At 36.1% G+C, this 23,927-nt stretch overlaps 1 protein-coding gene across 4 annotated transcripts in view; it reads right to left on the bottom strand.

Moving 5' to 3' along the window:
• Nucleotides 1–8,868: 8,868 nt before the first annotated feature.
• Nucleotides 8,869–23,927, bottom strand: part of SLC19A3 (solute carrier family 19 member 3) — a 47,757-nt gene continuing 32,698 nt past the window's right edge. For 3 of the 4 annotated variants that reach the window (XM_031957899.1, XM_031957898.1, XM_031957897.1), the window contains exons 4-6: nucleotides 20,410–20,602; nucleotides 16,391–16,532; nucleotides 11,548–11,794 (exon numbers count right to left, since the gene is read on the bottom strand). In XM_031957899.1, the coding sequence (XP_031813759.1) occupies nucleotides 11,627–11,794; nucleotides 16,391–16,532; nucleotides 20,410–20,602 (503 nt within the window). In that variant the 3' untranslated portion in view covers nucleotides 11,548–11,626. Of the gene's footprint in view, nucleotides 10,152–11,547; nucleotides 11,795–16,390; nucleotides 16,533–20,409; nucleotides 20,603–23,927 lie in introns of those variants that run through there. The other variant, XM_003766132.3, reaches the window with a different exon arrangement.

Genomic DNA, 23,927 nt, shown 5'->3' with positions numbered 1-23,927 from the left:
CCCAACACAGACCATGACTATGCAAAGATAAAAGCAGCTGCATTTGAAAGACTGAAGATCTGGGAAAACAGGCTGAGGCCTACAACTGATCAGCTCCTTAGACAGTACCTGTCATTTGGCATATTGCTCTGGGACATGCTCCTGGGCTTTAAGTCCTTGTCCAAAGAACCACTCATCCTATTTTTCTCAATCCCTTGGGCTCTGATGATCCTGAAATATCTTGGTATCAACTTGGCCTGGTTTTTTCCCCATATTTGTTTGCTTGTCTCCCACCTTGGACACTTCCTCTTTGGTCCTAAATAGGAATACTTTTTCCCTGATCCTAATCTTTGTACATGTTGGCCTTGAATTCAGTGGGATATAATACTTAGAAATTTATTGTGGGACTAATAGACTTTTGTGTTATCATTTATGGTGGTTGTTGGCCAATGTGATAGCAGAGCATGACCAAAGAGTAAACATCTATTAGAAAAGTTAGATGCAAAGTGATCAGTTGAACAAGATGTAAGCATGAAAGATCATATTATATTGTGAAAAGTATTTTAGACTTGAAATCAGAGAACCTGGATTTAAATCTCAATTCTGAAACTTCTCATCACTATTTGTGAGACCTTGGGTGAATCATTTTATCCTTCTCTGCCTCATCTGTAAAATGGGAAGGTTGAACTAGAAAAGCTCTGAGGTCGCTTTCAGTTCTAAATCTATGACATAACTCTGCTCCGTGGTCTTTTTGGCCAGTATTCTGGCTTTGACAGTGACATGGGACAAGAGATGTTTGCAACTGTCCTCTCTTTATAATAGCTACCTTAAAATTTTAAAGATGTGACCTTGTTAAAAATCTATGATGCACATATCATTTATGAATTTTATCTAAACTCTTTTGAATATTTACAGTTATTCCTTTAGGATCTCGTTTCTTTGGATCACTTAGCTGCTACTATTAGTTTAGCACCATCACTTTCCTTAAGGTTTCATCAATACACAATATAGATGCAAGAAAACAATAAGAACAAAAGGAAACCATGTTTTTTTTTTTTTTTTAATGAAATTTAGTCCATTTTATTAAGAAATATTCATTGAAAAACACAGAAATTGTAGAAAGGGTAGTGAATGTATAGTAAATATCCAAAGAATAGACTTACTGATACAGGCATTTATAAGAGACATTTTAAGAGGAAAAAATGCTAAAATTCATGATTCTATTTATTGACCTCGTGATATGAATGAAGTTTTAGAAAACTGGACTGAGGCCTTGTTCCAATAATTGGGGAAGTCATTCTTTTTAAAATGGGCACTTTCCAGATTAAGTACCTGAGAGATACTAAGGGCTGTTAAGTGTTCCACACTTTGGAACCCAAAGATGTCTTAGTAGAGAGAACACAAGCTAAGAGAAGAAAGTCTTACCTTCTTGCTGTATATGTGTCCCCAGTAGTTCCTTCCCAGAGGTCCAGCACGTCACTTCCCTTTAGCAGCAGCACTGCTTCTTACAGCAGCATTTCTGCTGGCAGCAGCATTTCTGTTGGCAGCAGCCCTTGCCACAGCCACAGCACTTACCACAGCCACAGCCACAGGAGCCACAGCCACCACAGCAGCAGGTGCGGCGGCAGCAGACCACTGTTGGGCTGCAGCAGCCCCCACAGCAGCCACAGCAACAGGGGCAGCAGCCAGAGCAGCAGCCTACACGGCGGCAGGTACAGGTGGTGCGGCAACAGTTGCCACAGCCACCGCAGCCACCGCAGCCGCCACAGCCACCGCAGCCGCCACAGCCGCCACAGCCGCAACCACCGCAGCCACCGCAGCCGCCACAGCCGCCACAGCCTCCACAACCACAGCAACCCATGGTTTCAGTACAGAAGGTTCAAGTAAGGTGAGGAGAGAGGGAGGATTCAGAAGAGGTGAATGAATTCTGATGCTCCCCTTCTGCAGGGCAGCCCTTATATACCCTCCTGAGGAGACTTGTTCTGGGACATGGGATGCTTTGTTGTTTATACAACTTTCTAAGATGACTCTTATTTACTTCCTTCTTGTAATCTCTGGATTAATTTAATGACTCATTAGTCTTAGTGTGACATCCACGTTACAGAATCTTGCAGAATCCTGACCTCATTGCAGTGACAGTTGAAAGGTATTTAGATACCAACACTTGATTGAGTTGACCTGTATTTAATTAACCCTGATAGGAGATTTTATTTTCTGCCACATCTTTCAAAATATGCTATTGCTATTTATAATGAAATACATGTACTTTTTAGTGATTATTTAAAAACCTGGTTGAACAATCATTTGTGATGCATCTATAACATGCTAGATTCCAATACAAAGTGGACTAGCAACACTGTTTTTGTTCTCTAAGAGGTTTTTTTTCCTGTAGAAAAAGTTAGGACATATACACAAATAAGCACCTCCCACCTCTGTGTCCTTACATAAGCTGGCTCCCCCATATGTGGGACATGCCCTTTCTGAATTTCTGCTCCTTAGAATCCCTAACTTTCTTCAAGGCTCAGCTCAATTGCGATCTCCTACATAAAACCTTTTCTGATCACTCTTGGATGATAATCTGTCCCTGAAGTGATCTCATGTTTTGTTATCAAGAGATAATGTGGTTTTATCAATAGAGAGTTAACTCAGAACCAAGAGAATCTGAGTTCTAGCCCTGCCCCTGAAACATGCTAGCCCTATGACCAGTGCCTCTGATGGTTTTCTAAGGCTAAAAGATCCAGACAAATTGACTACCTGTTTTGGTAAAAGGAGTTTTTTGCCACTGAGTATTTCCCTATGCCTTTAAAATTACATATTTAGGTATATGACTTTGTATACACCTATTGATTGTTCCAATAGAATATAAGCTCCTTGAGTGAAGGACTGTCAAATTTTGTCATGGTAATTCTAGTACCTAACAGTGCCAGGTATATAGTTTTGTTTTTGTTTAGTCATTTTTCATTAGTATCTGACTCTTTAGTGTTTTTTTTTTTTTTTTTTTTTTTTTTTTGTTTTTGGCAAGAACATGGGAGTGGGTTTGATATTTTTTTCTCCAACTCATTTTATAGATGAGGAAACTAAGGCAAACAAAATTCAGTGATTTTCCTAGAGTCACATAGCTAGCTAGTAATTGTCTGAGGTCAGTTTTATACTAAGGAAAATGAATCTTCTTGACTCCAGGGCTGGCATTCTAGCTGCCTCAGGCACATATATGGTAGACACTTGATAAATTTATCGCTTGTGGATGGATTCATATAGATTGTGGACAAAAGACCTGAAGAAATTTGAGGAGGAAGAACTTCTAGATTGATGACTGTGGGAACATCTTTTTTGGGAGAAGAGAGACAATCCCAGAGATTGACAAACCAAGGACTCTCTTATTCATAGAAGATGTTAAAAAAAAAAATACCTATAGGCCTTAAAGACTTTTAGCACATTAAAGATCTCAGTGAAAGATTTGTGGAAGAAACTGGAAATTAATCACAAAGAATAAGGAATAGGTGTTTTGTGACCTGATAATGGAGAGAGTAAATGCACTGATGAGACCATGGACAAGGACAAGACTTGGATTTTTTCAACAATGAGGTGATTTAAGGCAATTCCAATAGTCTTGGAATGGAAAGAGACATTTGCATCCAGAGAGAACCATGGAAACTGAATGTGGATTGCAGAAAACACAGTATTTTTCCTTTTTTTTTTTTTTTTTTTTTGTTGTTGTTGTTCTGCTTGTTTGCTTGTATATTTTTTCTTTCTTGTGATTTTGTTCTGCTTGTTCTTGTGTAGCATAAAGAATATGAAAATATATTTAGTAGAATTCCATACGTTTAACCTTCATTGGATTGCTTGCTGTCTTGGGGAGGAGGAGGTAAGGAAGGAAGGGAGAAAAAAATTGGAAAACAAGGTTTTGCAAAGGTAAATGTGGAAAACTGTCTTTGCATGTATTTAGAAAAATAAAATACTATTAAAAAAAGAAATTTTAGATCAATAGTCCTCAAAGTATGGTCTGGAAAAGCCTTGTTGTGATCTGCTCCTCTCTGGCATACATACAATTACTGATTGTAGACCTTTAAACTATTGTGTATCATAGCAGATTTTGTGGTTTCTGTTTTGTGTAAAAAGATAGTATTAATCTTTTGATTTTTAAGTCCCATAATAGAAGACAGTTATAATTTTTATATATACATATACACATATATACATATGTAATGTATTAAAGAAACATGTAATATACATATATACATATGTAAGTATATGTTTTAGAATTGAACTTGAGACCTCTTTACTACATTGAGAGGTCATAGTTGCTTTCATAATAACACTAAAATATTTTAATTGATATTATGATAAATATAAGATATAACTCATATCAACAAAAGATCTTTAGTCTTCAATAATTTTTTAAAATACAAAGGGATCTTGAAGTTAAAAAAAGTATGAAAACTGCTCATCTAGAATATGATATTTGAATAAGAGAGATTTTTAAACTTTATTGTATATCAGAGCAGATTTTGTGGCTTTGTTTCATGTATAAAAGGATAATATTAATCTTTTGATTTTTAAGTGCCATAAGAGAAGTTATATATATATATATATATATATATATATATATATATATATATATATATATTTGAATTGAACAAAATGGTATGATGGATCAGTTTCACAATTCATTTCCTAAATTTTCTTTACCAGGGACTTTATCCCATTTTTTTTCAGGGATATGTGGAAGCTTGAAAATGGAAATAAGAGAAAAAAAATCATCCTTTTGGGGAGGAAAATGGAATTTGTAAGAGTGAATGTAAAATAAATATGGTTTACAGAATGGCATGAATATAATGTGAAGAGTGAACACTTGTAAAAGTGTACATTTGGAATGTCTACATTTTAGACTCAGATGTGGTTTTTAATGAAAGTAACATCTTCCTAGTTTAGGGGATAGCTTTTGAAAGTCTTTTGAGAGAAGATAGCTTTACATTGGGAGAGAACCCTAGTAATCATTGCCAAAGACATATTGCCATTCTGATCTTTATTTCAAGGTAGATGATTTCGCATATGAGTTTGGGACTTTCTTTTAAGAAACATCTCTGAAAAAAAGTAATGCTTTGCCATGAAGAATTTTAGGGTTTGGTTTGGTTTGGTTTTTAACACTCTTTGAATACTTTTATATAACAAATTATTTTGGGACAAACTAAAACAAGCAATTTAATGAAGCTGAAAAGTCACATAAGGAAGTAAACAAAACGTGTTTCCCATAGAAAATGAAATAAACAACAGTGTCATGTGTCCTGAGCAGTAGCCCCCCAGGACAGTATTTAAGGGCTACCCTGTAGCAAGAGAGCATCAAACTTTACTCACCTTTCCTGATTCCTCTCTCTCCTCATCTCATCTGAACCCTTTTGACTGACACTATGGGTTGCTGTGGCTGTAGAGGAAGCTGTACCACCTGCAACAGCTGCGGCGGCTGTGGCTGTGGTGGCTGTGGTGGCTGTGGCGGCTGTGGCTGTGGTGGCTGCGGCGGCTGCTGTACCACCTGTACCTGCCGCCGTGTAGGCTGCTGCTCCGGCTGCTGCCCCTGCTGCTGTGGCTGCTGTGGGGGCTGCTGCAGCCCGACAGTGGTCTGCTGCCGCCGCACCTGCTGCTGTGGTGGCTGTGGCTCCTGTGGCTGTGGCTGTGGTAAGTGCTGTGGCTGTGGCAAGGGCTGCTGCCAACAGAAATGCTGCTGCCAGCAGTGCTGTTGTAAGAAGCAATGCTGCTGCTAAGGGAGAGTGATCAGAGACTGGCTTCCCAGAAGGAACTTCTGGAGACTTATGTATAGAACAAAGGTAAGATTTTCTCTTTTTGCACAAAATCTGCTCCTCTATGACATACATTCAATCAATAATTATATATTCAGACCTTTAAAATGTTGTGTATCATAGAAAATTTTGTGGCTTTGTTCCATGTGTAAAAGGATAGTATTAATCTTTTGATTTTTAAGTGCCATAAGAGAAGTTATATCATATATATATATATATATATATTTATACATGTGTCTTTATATATACATATAGAGTTGAACAAAATGGTATGATGATTTCTAACATTTTCTTGTTTTGAAATGTATAATCCTTTATAACTTTTACACTGGTATTTCCATTCTTTTTGTATGTACCTTATACTTTTTATAAATTTTCCCCTACTGCTAACATGCACTGATACAAGATCACCTTTTTATAAATTCCTCAATAAACTAAACTTCCATTAAAAGTTGTGTTCTTTTTTTTCAAAATGTCTGCCATCTTCACCAAAAAATCCCCCAAAAAACCAAACCCTAAAACATTAGATCAATGCTTTGATTAAGAATACCAACCACAGCAGGGAAAAAAAGGGATTCCGTAGAGTTGATGTGAGGGCCACCATTTTTTTTCTGCTCTAGTTGTCCAGTTAACATCAAAAAGAGAGCCACTCCCAGTCTACTTGGTAAATTGTATCCAACACCACATAGTAAAAGCAGGCATTTTGGATTTATTTTCACCATGGTATCCAGGTATACATAAAAATGATAATTCATTAGTGCAACTCCAATTTCTATTCATATTGTGTCATCCTAGGAGAATGTAAACTGGAGGACAGAAAATTGTCATTTCTCCTCATCATATACTCTAGAAAGTTACATAAAATGAGTTGCAATTGTGAATATAACCAAAGTACAATATAAGAACAGAGATTGGTGAAAACAAAGGGGTTAATTTATTTCAATTCAATCATATTAAAGAAACATGTGTAACCCACAACTCAAAATCTATTTGCATGGGGCCATCCTCATTGGTGGAGATTTATTACTCAGTGCTACAGGCTTAAAGTTGGCAAGAATTTGAGAGAAGAAAGATCTTAGTTATCTGAGTTTCAGCTTTGAGGAAAAATATATATGATTCCAGATTCTCTTCAGGCTCCTGAAGGGAGAGAAAGACTCTAGCCATCATGTAGAGGACTCAGCACTTCAATCATGTCCCTACTTCTAGATATTAAAGACTTTGGGACATTTTCCTTTGAGTGACTTCCAGTATTTTCTCTTAATCTTGGTTGAGTAGAAATAACTTATTTCCAGTGTGAATGCTTATTCATTCTCTACATTGTCTGGCACATATTCTCATCTGTATATCTTTTGGTATTTCTATTTGCTTGGATATATTTGCTATTTGCTACACACATTCTTTATGAGACTCCATTTAGTGGGAAGTCAAAACTTGAATATTTAGCTTGGATCATTCCTTTCTTATTAAGGGACAGTAATTAAGGACCTCAGCTTGAACTTAAAAGTTATTTTTCCTAGTCTAACAATTAGGGGCAGATAGATATGATTTTAGACTAACACTCTCTCTCAAACTCTCTGAAGAGAGCAGAGTGGCCAACTTCTCGGTTCTTCCTGGAAGGAATCAAAATGTCCCTTGAAGAAAGACTAGAGAAGGAGAATCTAAAGTTTTATACCACCATTTAAGCCCTGTGGCTTAATGATGTAGACACCCATTAGCCACATGGCCAACAATGCCCCGCTCCCCAAATCCTGCCCTTGCCCATATGAAGTACTTACCATATATGAGGTATTTTGCTATGCAACAGCTAGACAAAAATGAACATCACAGTCTCTGCCCTCAAATTTACAAGCTACTGGTATAGGACATGCTGGAATCAGCTCAAATTGGTCTCTGGGAACTTGTCAAGTTTTCAGTGTGACTGATACATTGTTGGTGGAATTGTGAATGTATCCAATCGTTCTGGAGAACACTTTGGAACTATGCTCAAAAAGTTATCAGACTGTGCATACCCTTTGACCCAACAGTGCTACTACTGGGCTTATATGCCAAAGAGATCTTAAAGAAGGGAAAGGGACCTGTATGTGCCAAAATGTTTGTGGCAGCCCTGTTTGTAGTGGCCAGAAACTGGAAACTGAGTGGATGCCCATCAATTGGAGAATGGCTGAACAAGTTATGGTATATGAATATTATTGTTCTGTAAGAAATGATCAACAGGATGAATACAGAGAGACCTGGAGAGACTTACATAAACTGATGCTGAATGAAATGAGCAGGACCAGATCATTATACATTTCAACAACAATACTATATGATAATCAATTCTGATAGACCTGGCCATCCTCAGTAATGAGAGGATCCAGTTCAGTTCCAATTGTTCAATGAACAACAGCACCAGCTACACCCAGCGAAAGAACTATGGGAACTATGTTGTGTAAACTACAACATAGCATTTCCACTCCTTCTGTTATTGTCCGTTTGCATTTTTGTTTTCCTTCTCAGGTTATTTTTACCTTATTTCTAAATCCGATTTTTTTTTTTTTGTGCAGCAAGATAACTGTATAAATATATATACATATATTGTATTTAAATATACTTTATTAACATATTTAACATGTATGAGACTACCTGCCATCTAGGGAAGGAGATGGGGGGAGGGAGGGCAAAAGTTGGAATGGGAGGTTTTGCAAGAATCAATGCTGAAAAATTACCCATGCATATATTTGTAAATAAAAAGCTGTAATAAAAAAAAAAAAAACTTCAGTATGATTATTTACACTTTGTAAATTTGGCTTATCATTTTGTTGATAGTCTGGACCTCAGAAAGTGAAGAAAATGCTAAAGATATAGAGTAAATCTGCTAGTGTATCAGACTTATATTTCCATCTCTTCTTCCAGAAAGCTATTGTTAAATATTTACTACTACATCCTTGACATACAAAGTAGAGTGTGATAGGTTAAAAAAAAACAAATAAACAAACAAAATGCTCTGGAAAAATCTGATGAGACATAAAGCACTTTTAGCTGGGATGGGTGTGGGAGTACAGTGAATGGAGGAAAGAAGTAGGAAAAAGCTCAATGAAGAAAACAGTATCTGAACTAGGCTTTGAAGGAGGAGAGATTTAAGGAAAGAAAGCATTCCAAGAGTATGAAATGACTTATGCATACACACAGAAACAGGAGAGGGTTCGATAAGAAATTGCTAGCTTTCACTAAAGAAATTGTTCCTTTTTCTGTTCTTTGTCTTAACCCTTTCCATAATCCTTGATTTAATTTACCCAAATGACAAAGTATCACAGTATTCTCAGGAGGCAATGGCCTTTCTTGAAAAAGTGAATCAGCATATTAGTTTAAAAGCATCTGAATTAAATATTTTTTTACCTTTCCTCACCTTTGCAGTAACCAGTTTCTTTTTCATTGAATTATATTCTGAAAGGGGCTTTGAGAGATCATCTAATGAAAGAGAAATATGGAATCTTGAGGTAGAAAGGTCTTTTAAGGCTGCCTGGTCTGAGTTCTAAACAACACAGGCATCTGCTCTGTAGCATCACAGATAGGTGGTTATTCTGCTGATCTAAGAATTGCGCTAATGGGAAGCTTCTTTCTTGCTGAAACATCCCATTTCATACTAGAACAGCCCAGATTCCCTTTCCCTGTGAAGTCCCGCAACCAGAGTGCCTATGGAGACATAGACACTGATCTATTTTCACCGGGATTGGATAAGGGCCAATCCAATTCACAAAGCAGACAAGTAGAACATTATGAGACTCATGTATTTTGGTATTATGTATAACTACTGTGAGTTAATCTATTCCTCCCCCTCCATCTTGGAGGGGCATTTGAGGAGATCTCAGAATAAAGGATTTACTGGACAAAAGTGACTTTTTTAGCGGACCAAGTTTGTAAAGAGGTCGAAAAAGACTCCTGTTAGCTCTCTGTTTAAGTTCTTAACAAGCCTTATTTCATCTCTTTTGTTTATCTCCTACAATTTGCCTCACCCCTTTCTTTCTGCTTAGAAGACATTACTTGTCATCATAATTGTTCTTCTACTCCTCCTCTGCCTAGACCAGCCAATTCTTCCTTTCCCACCCTCTTGCACTCCTTTGGATTTCTCCATCCCAACATGTTCCATCATGCCCCTGAATAGCTTCCTTTTTCCTTTTCTCTTATTTTTAAGCTTTTTTTTTTATGCTGTTGTTGTTGTATATTATCTCCCCCATTAGCCTGTAACTTGTATCCAGCAATTGGTAATGCAGCTTTTGTAAGAAGACTTCCAACTTGGGGAATCCCACTGTATCTTGAAGTAGCCCTTTTCACTTCCCTCTAAGGCCCAATGACTGTCCTCCTCCCCGATATAAGTCAGGGAAATCTGACTTTAACCTGAAATTTAAAAAAAAATTAATTAAGAAAAAAATTTTTAATTAAAAAAATTTTTTAGTTCTGAACTGTCTCCCTTTCCACCCCCCCCCCCCCACATTGCACTAGACAAGGTCACAAATTAATACAGACTTATAATGTATATAAAAACCATACTAGCTGTACTTTCTTTTTTTTAAATCGGTTCTTTCTTTGGAAGTAGATAGCTTTTGACTTTATAAATCCCTTATTAAAGAATAGTAGATTTTTGTATTTTCAAACTACCTAATCATCATCCTGACTGTTGGGTTCATTTTTGGGGTGAGCAGGAGGGATAATTTGACCTTAAAGTTACCATTGGGGTCTCTCTTTTCACAGTTGCACGCTGTTTTAGAAATTTCCTATTTAATTTGTCATGCTGGCTTTTCAGGAACAAGCATTAATGATCAATAAAAATTATCCACAGATGGTTAGATAGAACTTTTTCACAATAAAAAAAAACACCATTTATTTAGCACCAACAGACATTTGATAATGAAGTTCAATTAATAAATAATAGACAATATTCTTAAAGACCCACTGGAGAAGATTTCTGGAAATCTCCCTCTCTTGAAGGAGAGCAGAATAAAGAGATTTCAGAAATCTTTTCCAGTAGGTCCTTTCTTTTTAGAAAGATCCTTTCATTTTTTAGAAAATGATAACAATAAGATAATGATATACTCCCTGTCAAATGAAAGAGAATGCAACTGAGGTTTATAGGTCACAGTGGATGCTGAGATCAGGGCCAGGACTAGCATCCTGAGGAGTTTCTGAAATCTGTCCCAGTGCTTTAGTTTCTTGACAACATAGTTTGATAGATAAGATAAGGAACAACTGTTTGGAGTGACAGTTTCTGAGCAACATTTCAGGATTTAGTGGAGTCTCCTTTAGACACAAACATAGATGACTGCATTTTCCAGGAGAATTACAAGTAGTGCAGAGAGTGTGCTTAATTACTGGGGAGGAAGAATGAGGCAATGATGAACATTTTCATGGGAGTTGTTTGTTTTGGCAAAAGCAGACATCTGTTGGGAGGAAATTCTGGCTGTTCCATTTAGAAATTTATGAAGATAGAGAGAATGCTCATATCAGCTCCTTAGGTTGTCAAAAAGCTTCAGTTGTCCTGACCCCATGGCTTGTGAGTGCTGCATTGGGGATTGGGAGATCTCTGTTCTTACTGAGTCCATGTAGAAAGGCTGGATTAATCAGTGACTGAATCTCTTAGGAGCACCCAATTTGAACTGAGGTCAAATAAAGACCTGGTCCAGTGGGACTGAGACTAATGGTGGTTTAGAAAAGGCTCACCGATATCTAGTCACTTCATATCTTTTGATTCATGGCAATCAACCAGTTTTCAAAAATTTTCAGTCAAAATAATTTTTTGCAAAAAAACAAAAAAAAACCCCAAAAAACAAACAAACAAACAAACAAAAAAAAAAAACAGACCGATGTGGGCAGAGCTAAAACTGTGTTGATTCGGTACGTTCCTCTGGTGTTGCTTCATTTGAGTTTGGATTGGCCATAATATCCATTTCCCTTTTTTTGCATTTGGCGAAATAGATTATATAAATGCTTCTCACTATGAAAATTCCAGCGATGACTAAGAAGTAGCTTCCATAAATTAGGAACTGGAAAAACAAACAGATTTAGTCAGTCGCACACATACATATTGCCAGTGCTTTACCCTGCTGAAGCATAATGATGCTTTTGGTTTGGTTAGATGAACAAGGTCACATATGAGATTTTTTCAAAGCACGGTTAGAACATCATATTTGGTTACTCAATAAACAACTGTTAAATGCTTACTCTAAGCCATTATGTTAAGTAAAAGGGATAAAAAAAAAAATGGCAAAAACAGGGTTCCTAACCTCAAGGAAATCAAATTTTATTAGTGAGATAGCATGTGAATTATAATGTACACAGAAGATACAGATAGCACAAATCGAAAGTAATCTCAGAGGAAAAGAATTAGCAGCAAGGAACTAGAGAAAATTACCTAGAGAATTTAGGATTTAACCCGAGTCTTGAAGAAAGCCAAGGAGCCATGATATAGAATTGAGGTGGGAGGGGCTTCCAAGTATTAATAACAGTGAAAAAAGCCCAATGTTGGGAGCTGGAGTTTCATGTGAGGAGTACCAGATTTAGCTACAGCATAGAGTATGTGGCTGGTGAATAAAGGGTAATAAAAATAGAAAAGTAGGAAAGAAACAGATTGTTAAGGACTTTAAATGCCAAAAAGAACCTCATCTCCAAAGCCTATAGGATTTGTTTCTTAATTCAAACTTGTTGCTCTGTGAGTACATTGCCAGCTAAAAGACAAGGAGAAATAGCTAAGTGCAAGTCATCACTACACTGGGGGAAAAAAATCCTAGAGTAAGTTTTTTCATTGGTAGAACATTATATTACTGAATATAAAGTTTCTATCTATAATATTCACTGGATTTAATAGAAAGTTAAAGAAGAAAAGAACCTTGGAAATTATCTATTTCAAATACCTATTTTTGGAGTTGAGGGAGCAAAAGCCACAGAGAATTTAAATAATTTACTTAAAGACAAAAAGGAGGAAGCAGAAGTGTATTTGAACCTAGATGGTCTGATTCCAGATCCAAAGCTCACATCCCCCCTCCTTTGAAATCCAAATCAAAATATGTGGAAAGTGAAAGCAGTTTTTTTTCTTTCTTTTGTCCAAGGACATCCTCCCTGTCCTCCCCACTCCCACATCACTGTTTTTTAATATTAATTTCACAGAATAGGAAGGACTGACTGAAATCTTGCCCAGTTGACTGATTATCCTCAGATTATGTGGTTATAGACCACTTGAAGTAATAAAAATGAACTGTGTTGCTCCTAATACTTCCAGTTGTGGGAGAGACCTACATTTGGTCTCTTCCCATGTCTGGGCTAAGTGCTCAGAGAAAAATGGAGTTTGGGGCATAGGAGAACACTTATCAGGTTGGGTTTTTGATTATGGGGAAAAATAAAGTCCCCACTGAAGATACTTATTTATAGTGTATAATATATAATTATGTGAATATTTGAATATGTAAATTAACAAGTTTGCTTTTCAATACCTTGTCAGTATAGGGAATTCTGGTAATTGCCTTAAACCTAGGAGTGAGCTAGAACCAATTTAAAGCAGCTCAGGAGAGTCAGTGGTTAAATTTCCAGTGAGAACATTAATATCTTGGAGATCCACAACTGCTACAAATAATGGCATGATTTATTGTTTTGTAGATTGTTTAAACTTAATGATGGAAAAAAATGTTAATAGTGCAGATTAAACTTAAAAGGCTGTGCCTTTTTTCCCCCAGAGAACTCACTGTTAAACATTTACCAGCACATCACTTTTTAAATCCCATTAAAAAAAAAATCAATGTTTGTGATTAATAGTTTAGGACAAGATTTTAGTGACTTCTAAGTCACTTGGTTCAATACAATTCCTAATTTTGTATTTGAGGAAACAGGACCAGGCAGGTAAAGGTATTAGCTAAGATCATAGAAAGAATAAAAATAGAGCTTGTTTCCATTAAAAAAAAGAAAAATGTGTGATGGAGTATCCAATCCATGGTTGAATTACACTTTATTTATTTAAAAAAGAAAAGCACTCTGTTATTCCATGCATTGAGTACATTATATCTTTCTATAGATAGCCTCTCTTAGGAATTATTTTTTCATTTTCATGCATTTTGCTTTTATCTGGTTTAACATAAAAACAAAAATATCCATCATTGGATGACTAATCTAATAGACTCTGCAACTCAAGGCTCATTTGGCTTCGTTACTAAAGATTGAGTGCAATGGTTTGATGCCAAGTGGGACTAGGGATGTCACAGAGAGCACCCATCTACATTACCCTCAGAGGACCATCCAAATGGGAGCAGCTGTTGTTCTCGTGTCAAAGAAACACTTTGCCACAATTTATCTCTATTTTTTGTCACCTCATTTTTGTTTTCATTCTTTAATTTGGAATTCTCACTTTATTTTGAGAGAAAAGCTAAAAGCAGAGTAGCGAGAGTAAAATCTCTGAGCTGGGGGTAAGGCTGATGGGATAACAGAGAATAAGATGCCTGCCAAATGCCAGTGGATCTCCCATTCAGTTGATAAACACTGCTAGGCACTAAGTATTGGAATTAGAATGAAAAAGCAAAAGCAAAAGCAGTCCCTGCCTCCAAGGAACTTCCATTCAAATGGAAGAGACAAATACATAAATGGCTGTATTAAAGAGACATACTAAATAAATGAAAAATAACCTAGAGAGGAAGGCACAAGCAAATAAGAGAACAGGAAAGACCTCCTGCTGAAGATAGCATTTGAATTGAGTCTTGAAGAGATATAGGAATAATATGAGGCAGAAATGGGGAAAATATTCCAGACATGGGATGAGGCAGGGAAGGAGACAGAGCATTCTGTGTGAGGAACATATGATTACTGTATGGAATGGATGAAGTAGAATAAGGCTGGAAAAATATGCAAAGGACTAGGTTGTGCCAAATTATATTTGATTTTGAAAGTAATGGAGACCAAGTAGAAGAGACTGCATTATTCAAGTAAAAGGTGAAGTTCTGAACTGGATGTGAGAGCAGAAAGGAAAATATCTAAGACATTTTGTGGAAAAAGAAAAAAAACAAGATTAAGCAAATATCCATCACCATCCCTGATAGGACGAATAAAAATAACAAGTCAAGGATGATATCAGTTTTGCAAATTGGAGTGACTAGAAGAACATTAATAATAGGAAAGTTGGAAAAGGGGACTTTGGGAGAAAAGATAATGACTTCTGTTTTGGACAGGTTGAACATGAAATATCTATTGGATATACAAAAAGCAATAACATAATATCAATACTAAACACGTGCACCAAATAGCATAGAATCCAAATTATTAAAGGAAAAGTACATGAGCTACAGGAGAAAATAACAAAACTATACTATGAGGAGTCTCAACTTTCTCCTCTTAGAGATATTTACTAGATAAATTTAACCAAAAAATAAACAAGAAATTAAGGAGATGAATGACTCACTGAATTGAATGTTAATAGAAAGGAATATAACTTTTTATTAGCTATACATGGAACCTTCACAAAAATCGACCAGATATTTGGTAAAAACAAAAAACCTCACAATCAAAAAAAAAAAAAAAAAAAAAAAAAAAAAAAAAAAAAAAAAAAAAAAAAAAGCAGAAATATTTAAGACATTTGTTTCCTATCACAATACATTAAAAATCACATTCAGTAAAGAGTCATGGGAAACAAAGATAAAAAAATATGTAAGTATAAGGTTTTCTAAAAGCTTCTTTTAGAAGACCTTGTATTTTCTTATACATAAACGAAAATTCATTCATTTACACCTAAGTAAAACCTTTTCCTTTTGTTCTGCCTTCAGTGAAGATACATTTCCTGTAAGGATCTAATGAGTTCAAGATCTCTACTAAATTACTTCTTGTTTTTCTCTCTTTAAAATACACACACACACACACACACACACAGTTATGAAAATTATTATTTTATTCCATAAATTAAAAATAAAATAAGTAAAAAAAAATTAATAGGATAAGGGACTTTATACTTTACTCCCATCTTTCTATGATGATTTTGATTTTTAAAGCTATAAATGTATGCTTTTTAGGGATTCTTATGAAATGTAAGAGTTGTAACTAGACATTTTTATTTCCCCCTTTTTTTTTTCTGAGGCAATTGGGGTTAAGTGATTTGCCCAGGGTCACACAGCCAGGAAGTGTTAAGTGTCTGTGGTCCTCCTGACTTCAAGATTGGTCCTCTATGCACTGCACTATCTAGCTGACCCTTTTTTATTCCCTTTTGATAACTGAAGATGAAATAAGTGTGGCTATAGTGGGGGAAAATTACCCTGAGAAAGCCTGCAAGTTTGCATTTTTTTGTGACCTGGCTATGGCTGTGATGAGAGAATGAGACCAGAGCTTGAGGATGGAGCCATCACAGGGAGGAAGCTTTCCCTGGGACTTTGCAGTGGGTACCCTTTGGATCTCATATGGTGGGGCAAAGACCCTATTGTTCCATTTAGTCAATCATTAAGAGTAGTTAGCATTTTAAAAGTTCTCTAAGGTCTGCAAAAGGGCTTTAATATTTTAATTCACTTGACTCTCCCCACAGTTAGGAGGCAGAATTCCATCTCCAGCCCGTTCCCAATCCCAAGTCCAACACTCTACCTGCCATTGGTACCCAGGAGAACTTGTTCAAGGAAACTTACCTGAATGCTGATGGGCAGATTCAGACCTTTGGAATCAACTACAATTAATGTCATTATGGTCTGAATTACCAAGGACAAGAATGTATTGACTCCAAAAACTAAAGCATAGCGCTCCATGTTGAGGTTCATTGCAATCTGAAATCTAACATGATATAAATGGTCAATAAATATCACTAATATCAAAATACCATTATCAAGATATTATTAAAACACAAAAAAGGAAAGAGCAGAAGATGGACACAGATTTCATTGTTGATCTTATACATATGGCCTTTGGGGGAGATAAATCATTGGTCTAATGGGGAGGTCTATTCTAATTTTAATCATCTTTTTCTAGAAACAATGAAAATGATGTGAAGGAAAAATTAAGAGTAGGAATAGAAAAGAGGGGGGAAATTGGATCAGCTGTTAAAGCCTTATTCCTTATCTTTGGTCCAATATGGTGGCACATGCCTGAAATCCCAGCTCCTGGGTAAGCTGATTCTAGTAGATCTCCTGAGCTTGGAAGTTCTGAACTATAGTAGTGCTAAAGCTATTTACTCTTCTGTGATCAAGAGTGAACCCCTGGGAATGGGGGTCTATTAAATTGAATAAAGAAAGACAAACCAACCCAAGTCAGAAGTGGGCACGTCAAAGATCCCATTCTGTTCAGTAATGAATTTGGGCTATGAGTAGCCACTGTGCTTCAAGCCTGGGCAAGAAAGGGAGAACCAGTCCCCCCCACCCTCCCAAAAAGAAATAAATAAAAATACTCAAAACTAAGAACTAGTAACACAGGATATATTGTGGATATTTTTTGGTTCAAAATCCCTCAAAGACACAAGTCATTTAATTTCTCGTTACTTTACAACTTGTTTACTAAGTTATAGATTATATTTTGCTCAGAGGAGGAGTCTTCCTGAAAACAAAGATCACTCATATATTCAAAATCTTTTTTGAAAATTGTTCCTATTCTTTTGTTACTTACTTATTGAGAAATAGCTCTTGGTGTTGCATATTTATCTTAATTCCCCATGTATTTGGGTGTCAGTCTTTTATTGATAATACTTAATACAAGCATTTTTCCCATTCTAATATTTATTCTATTTATTTTTTAAGTCTCACAATGTTAGTAGATTGTAAGCTTCTTGGGAAAAAATGTCATATTTTCTTTGCTTTTTACTCAGTTCTATATATAAAGGAGCTATTAATGTTTGTTGATTGAAGTAACTATAATCTCAAATTAACAAAAATCAAACCATACAGGAAGTATACAATTGAACCAGAGTACATAATCCCAATGGAAAAATCACAAAATTCAGAACACAAAAATGAAGCCTCACTCACAGATGTCCTATTAAATAAGACTTCTAAAGAAACTATGATTTGTTACCATGGATAGCTTTCAGGGTGGAACCACCTTCAATGATGTAGATTGTAGCTGGGTAGGAATTTTAGTGATTTGTTCAGTCATGCATTAAGTGCCAGAAGTAAGATTTGAACTCAAATCTTTTGAATTCCACATCTGATATTCTATCCATTGGATCAGATATGTTCACTATACTTACATTTTCTAGTTTTTTAAATACTCAATTAACAATTATTAGAATGGCTTTTTAGGGGTTGGGGCTCAAACAAACAAGTTACTCTCTTGGCTTGCATATTGTCCCTTGTGGGTCTTGGTTCATATTGTATACATGTTTGGACATTTAAACTTTGTCAGATTTAGACAAGATCTATAAAGGCAGTGGTTTATGAATACTTATCAGTAGGCAGGCACTGAAGTGACCAACTTTTTTTTTTCTTTTTCTTTTTAAATAAATGAAATCCCTTACTATCATACCTTCCCTTGAAGGATCGTTAATTTGGCTCCCTCCTATGTGTGTGTGTGGGGGTGTTAGGAATATAATGGGAGAGAATGCCATAACCTTGACCAGAACTTTTGTCTTCACATACAGGCTCTGTGCTGTAGTTAACTCTAAATACGAACAAACACTTGGATAATTTTCAGTGCTCTAAGTTGCATGGGTAAGGAAACCTTGAATTTACAAACTAAAGTCATGTTTGAACTTTTGTGTAAGATTGATTATTGGAAAATCACTGATAAAAACTCTGATATCCAAGATAGATGGGGAAATTGCTTGAATTTATAAGATCAAGATGTTGTTGTTCATTCATTTCCAACTCCTTGTGACCCTATTTGGGATTTTCTTGGCAAGGAAACTGGAATGGTTTGTCATTTCCTTCTCTATCTCATTTTTACAGATGAGTAACTGAGGTAAATAGGGATTAAGTGACTTGGCCAGAATCCCACATTTAGCAAGTGCCTAAGACTAGATTTGAACTCAGATTTGACTTCCAAGTTCTATCCATTGTGCTATCAACCTGCCCCATGGACCAAGAGCCATTCGCCAATCAATAAGTAGTCAATTTATCAAAGATCTTATAAAAAATGTTCCTAATCATTAACGCGATGAGAAATGTGAAAGAAACCCTTTCGGTTTCATTTCACGCCTGTCCAGTTGGCTGACATATTTATATCCTATTGGTCAAGCAATGAATCACTTCAACCATTTTGCAAACCATATGGAAACTAGATGACCTTTGAGAATGTGTGCGATTCTAATTTGTGATCTTATAATAATAGTTTCCCTTCTATATAATATTTGGGGAATGAGCTCATATTTTAAATTAGGGCTTAAACTTTTTCCACTTGTGATTTCTTTTGGCCTGAGAAATTTTTACATAATCCCAGGTATATAGGTATATAACATAGGTATACAAATCAAACATTTACTGATGATAAATCATAATTCTGTGACCTCCCACATTCAGTTACAAGTCCCAAAATGGGGTGATGACTGACAGTTTAAGAAACTGGGCTCTAACTGGACGTTTTTCATAGAATTTAGACTGCCAGAAAAGTCCACAGCACTAAAGCTTTAGTTAAGAAGTACCTGAATTATTTAGATCCCTACCATATAGTCATGGTAAGCATTTAATAAATTTCCATTCATAATTTCACTCAAAGAACTGAATAATGCCAGAAGTAAGCATGAATATACTCTCTTTCTTTGCTATTTTTCAGCTGGGTTCTGTGATTATTAGATTAGAGGCTGAGGAAGCCTCAAGTTTCAGAGATAAAGCTTATGAAAGGTTTTACAGAAATGTGAATCTGATTCTGTCTTTTCTGCAGAAGCTTAAATGAGGGTTCTGTCATCCACACAGCTTTGGAACAGACCTTGCAGTTCTGGAGAAAATGAATAAAGGCTGATGTTACTTTATTTCCCAGAGAAGATCATGGGAAGGTAATTAGATTATAGGTTCTGAGCTAGAAGGGTGTATCCTACATCCTCCAACATTACGTAAATCAACGAGTGGTAGAGCCAGGATGCTATTCATTCTCAGTTTATTATTTTATCTCCAATCAGTTACCAAATCGGAAGTTTTGAGCAATGAATGCTTCATCCCTTCAGGTGTTTTTTTCCTCACATTATGGAGTATTCATCTTCTGTAGCTCTTTTAATGATTTCCTGATAGCATATTTTGACTTTATGAATCAGGACAGGCTTTCAAAAACATCTGTGGGATTTTGATCTTTCCATAATCTCTGTATCTAGGTCTCTACAGGGTATCTTTATTTCACTTTCCTGGGAACATTTCTAAAACTGGTTTCACAGAGAGGTATTTATACTAGGATTGCCCAACAAGAGATCAAGACAGAAAGAAACCTTAGCAGTGAGCCCACAATGGAATCACATCCTCTTATAATAATTTGCAAAACAAAACAAAATCAAATCAAAACCTGATAACATCTTTACCAAACCTATTGTTTAGCACGAATGACTTTTTCCTAGTTTCATCAACCTCAGCAAAATTTAGAAAAAATAGGAAGCAAATTGTTACCTTGTTTTTGACAAGAAAACAAAGAAGCATTCAAAACTCAGTGGTTAAAATGATGTAGCTATCCAAAGATGAGAAGGATGTTTTTTAAAATTACAAACTAAACAATTTTGAGAGAAATACACAATAATACTTACACTGCGATGGTTATGAGAAGCATGTAACTTGATTTGAAAATCAAAAAGCCAGCATAACACACCCAGATGTTAGTGGTGAAATGCATGAGGAATAGTGATCCAGCATTTATGGCTGAAAAGATTCCTAAAGCCAACTCTCCCAAAAGATCCCAATTGATTTTCACATATCCCACCCCAAAGGCTGCCACTGCACCTGCAAAAAAAAGAGAATATTATTTGTGTAGGAAACATCTATTTGGAAAAAAAATCAGAAATCATGTTTAATAATTTGTGGATTATAAAATCATAATTCTACTATTGGAAGGGTCAAAGAAAGTTTGGGGAAGTTCTTCTTTTATAGATGAAGTCAAGGAATGTTAAGAAATCATATATGCAAAGAATAATAGGTAAAGAGATAATATTTAAAGCCAGTTAATATGATTCTGAATTCTGCACTTTCCAATGGCCTAGAATACTAACAATGAGGGGGATTAGGAAAGGCTTCCTGGAGGAGGTGACAGCTAACCTATGCTTGTAAAGTCCCGAGAGATGCTACGAGATGAAGGTGAAGCGGGATTACATTCTAGATATGGAAAGATGCCTCCTATGGCCCTTTTTATTAAAAAAAAAAAATTTGTTTTGTTTGTCTCTTCTCTTGGATTTTAACTTTCCCAAGAAGGTACTTTACTCAGATATGTAAGAGACCCCAAAATAGCCTTACTGGTCAAAGTGACCCAAGTTTAGATAATGTTAGCAATTCTTTTATATATAAAACCAAATAAACAAAAAGAAAAAAAATCTTGGTATGACTTGGAACACTAAAGCATGGTCAGTTTTATACTCTAGAAACCATATTAGGTGCTGAATGAGTTCTAGGACAGGAATGGAAAAGGGAAGACACCTGTATTGGTTTGGGATATGGGGCTTTGAGGGTGAGTTCCATTTTGTGCTGTTTGCAGTCTTTCTGATCTCATACCAAGTACAGCTCAGGATATTCTCATCTTCCCTTTTTGTGGAACATCTACCCTATGTATTCCACAGACTGTGGAAAAATTATGATTTATTTTTCACAAATGAAATCTCATGCAACCTTGCTTACTTTTACAAGTGTTACTGTTTTCATAATCCTGGAGCAGTTTGCTTTTTTGAATTCATATTGACTATTGACACTTCTTACTATATAAGTATAATTTATCAAATGTAGCATTATAAAACAACACCAATAAATGCATGTTATGAAATTAGGAATGTAGAACCAGACTGTTATAAAGGGAACATCCCTTTGAGATTTTGGTTTGACAAAAATCTGCCACTTTGCTAAAAATTCCTATATATTTTTCTTGTCAAAAATGAAATGCTCCTTTTGAAGTTTTGTTCCAGGGTATATTGAGGTTGGAAAGTGATATTATTTTTGAGTCTAGGACCGCCACTGCTCACATGAGGAAAATGAAAACAAAAAATTTAGGCCACCTACTCTCCCGGTGACATGCTTGTTCTACTTTTTATTATTCCATTCAGTCCTTTCCTTCTTCCAGGGAGAATTTTTTGGAAAAAATTAAGAACTTTAATTTTTCTATGTTTTCAGCAAAGACTGTGGACATCTACAGTGTGCTGGTAAATGTTTAACAACCGGCTCTGAAAAAAAATGTAACAGGATACATTTTCAAATTTTAATTTGTACTACTAATATTTTCTCCATCACTTTCTAAATCTAGACATTGATGAAACAATAAATCAAGCCCTGATTTATAGCATGTGCTGATTTCTGAGATGCAAACATTCATGCTGAAAATTTAATAATCAGATTTGCCAAGCTAGTTCTAGCTGGATCTAAAATGCCTTTTTGTTATACCTAAGCTTCAAAGCATTTCCTCCCTCCCCTCTCCATAGGTTTCTTACAAGTACATCTCCTCTATACTTTCTCTCTCCCTTTCATTTTCAGTAACCACAGTTACTGACATCCAACACCATTTCCAGGACTGTGGGTATCACTAGGGTGTTAGATAAAATTATTACTAGTCTTCTGCTTGGTCCGTGATAGATGTGTCCCAATTTTTATGCTATTTTAGGTCTGCCAATCAATCAAAAAGCATTTATTAAGTACCTACTATGTGCCAGTCATGGTGCCAGGTGCTCAGGATAAAGACAAAAGAAGAAAGTTCCTGACCTGAATAGGCTTACATTCTACTGGAAAAACCATCTTACACCCTTAGACACAGAGATACCCATAAGTATACATATACATATTGCACAGTTTGCTTAGGAAATTGAAAATAGAATTCTTTTCTATACAAAGAAATAAAAACATTTAGAAACTGGGAACCTTTAGCGACAGGTTTTTATGATTATGTGAAATTCTGACCCTGTTTAAACACAGGTTAATGTCTGGGGGGGAAAAATGGATATATGGCTGCTGTCCAGAAACAGGTACAGAAAATCAAAAGGAAAGGAAATGGGCTCAAGTAAAGCAACCAGAAAGAACAGTTCTCTACTTCTAAGGCTCAAACCAGATTCTCCAAGAAGAAAGAAAATGAATTTGACAGTGGATTTCCTGAACATTTCAATAAGGACATGGGTGTGGAACCATGTGACTTCCTAGAAAAATATCTTCAAAGTCTCCTTTGATTTTCAATTAGGAAAACAAATGTCTCTATTGTTGAGTTAACTTCCAAAGTCAGATTAGTCAACTAGTATTTATTAAGTACTTCGCATGTGCCAGGTCTGATACCTAGGGAACCAAAAAAACTAACCCAAAAAACCCAAACCCCAAACAACAACCAATCCCTACCCTCATGTGTAGCTCACAGAAACGAGGGAGACAAACAATTATGTTCAAGATAAATACATGGAAAAATTGCTGGTAACCTAGAAAGCAAGGTACTAAGAAAATTGGGAAAGATCTCTTGCAGAAGGCTGGAATTTTAGCTTGAAGCCTAAGAAGATAAGAGGCAAGGGAGAAGGGAGAATTCTAGGCCTGGGGGATAGCCACATCTCTTTAAAAAGGGAGTGAGAAAAGAGAAAGAAGAGAGAGGGACACTGTAGATGGTCTTTTCTAGTAGTTTTGCTATAAAGGGCAGAAGAGATATCTGACAATAGTCTGCCGACATGGAGAGATCAAATGAAGAACTTTTCAGGATAGAGGAGACGTGGGTATGTTTGTAGAGAGCAGTAAATGAGCCAGAAGAGAGAGAGAAATTGAAAACAAGTGATAGGGGAAGGACAGAGGGGTTAACTTGTTGAAGGAAACAGGATGGAATGGGAATCCTTGAAGATGATCACCTCGATAAGGTTAAGGCCACTCCATTATATGAAACAGGGGTGAAGGAGGGGAAAGGGCAGAAGGCACCTGAGAATGGAGATAAAGAGGGGAGAAGATGCAGTTCACAGTGGGTGACCTCAATTTTTTTTCCCACAAGAGATAAGACAAAGTCCTCAGCTCACAGAGAGGAAGGATGGGAAGCCATGAGAAGTTTGACAAGGAAATCAAAAGTCTGGAATGGCAACTATGGAAAGCAGATTAATGAGTTGATAAGAGAGGT

This window comes from Sarcophilus harrisii, chromosome 3 (genome assembly GCF_902635505.1).
Source record: "Sarcophilus harrisii chromosome 3, mSarHar1.11, whole genome shotgun sequence".
In the NCBI taxonomy this organism is placed as follows: domain Eukaryota; kingdom Metazoa; phylum Chordata; class Mammalia; order Dasyuromorphia; family Dasyuridae; genus Sarcophilus; species Sarcophilus harrisii.
The sequence above is the reverse complement of the archived record's forward strand: the minus strand, read 5'-3'. Positions and strand labels throughout refer to the sequence as shown.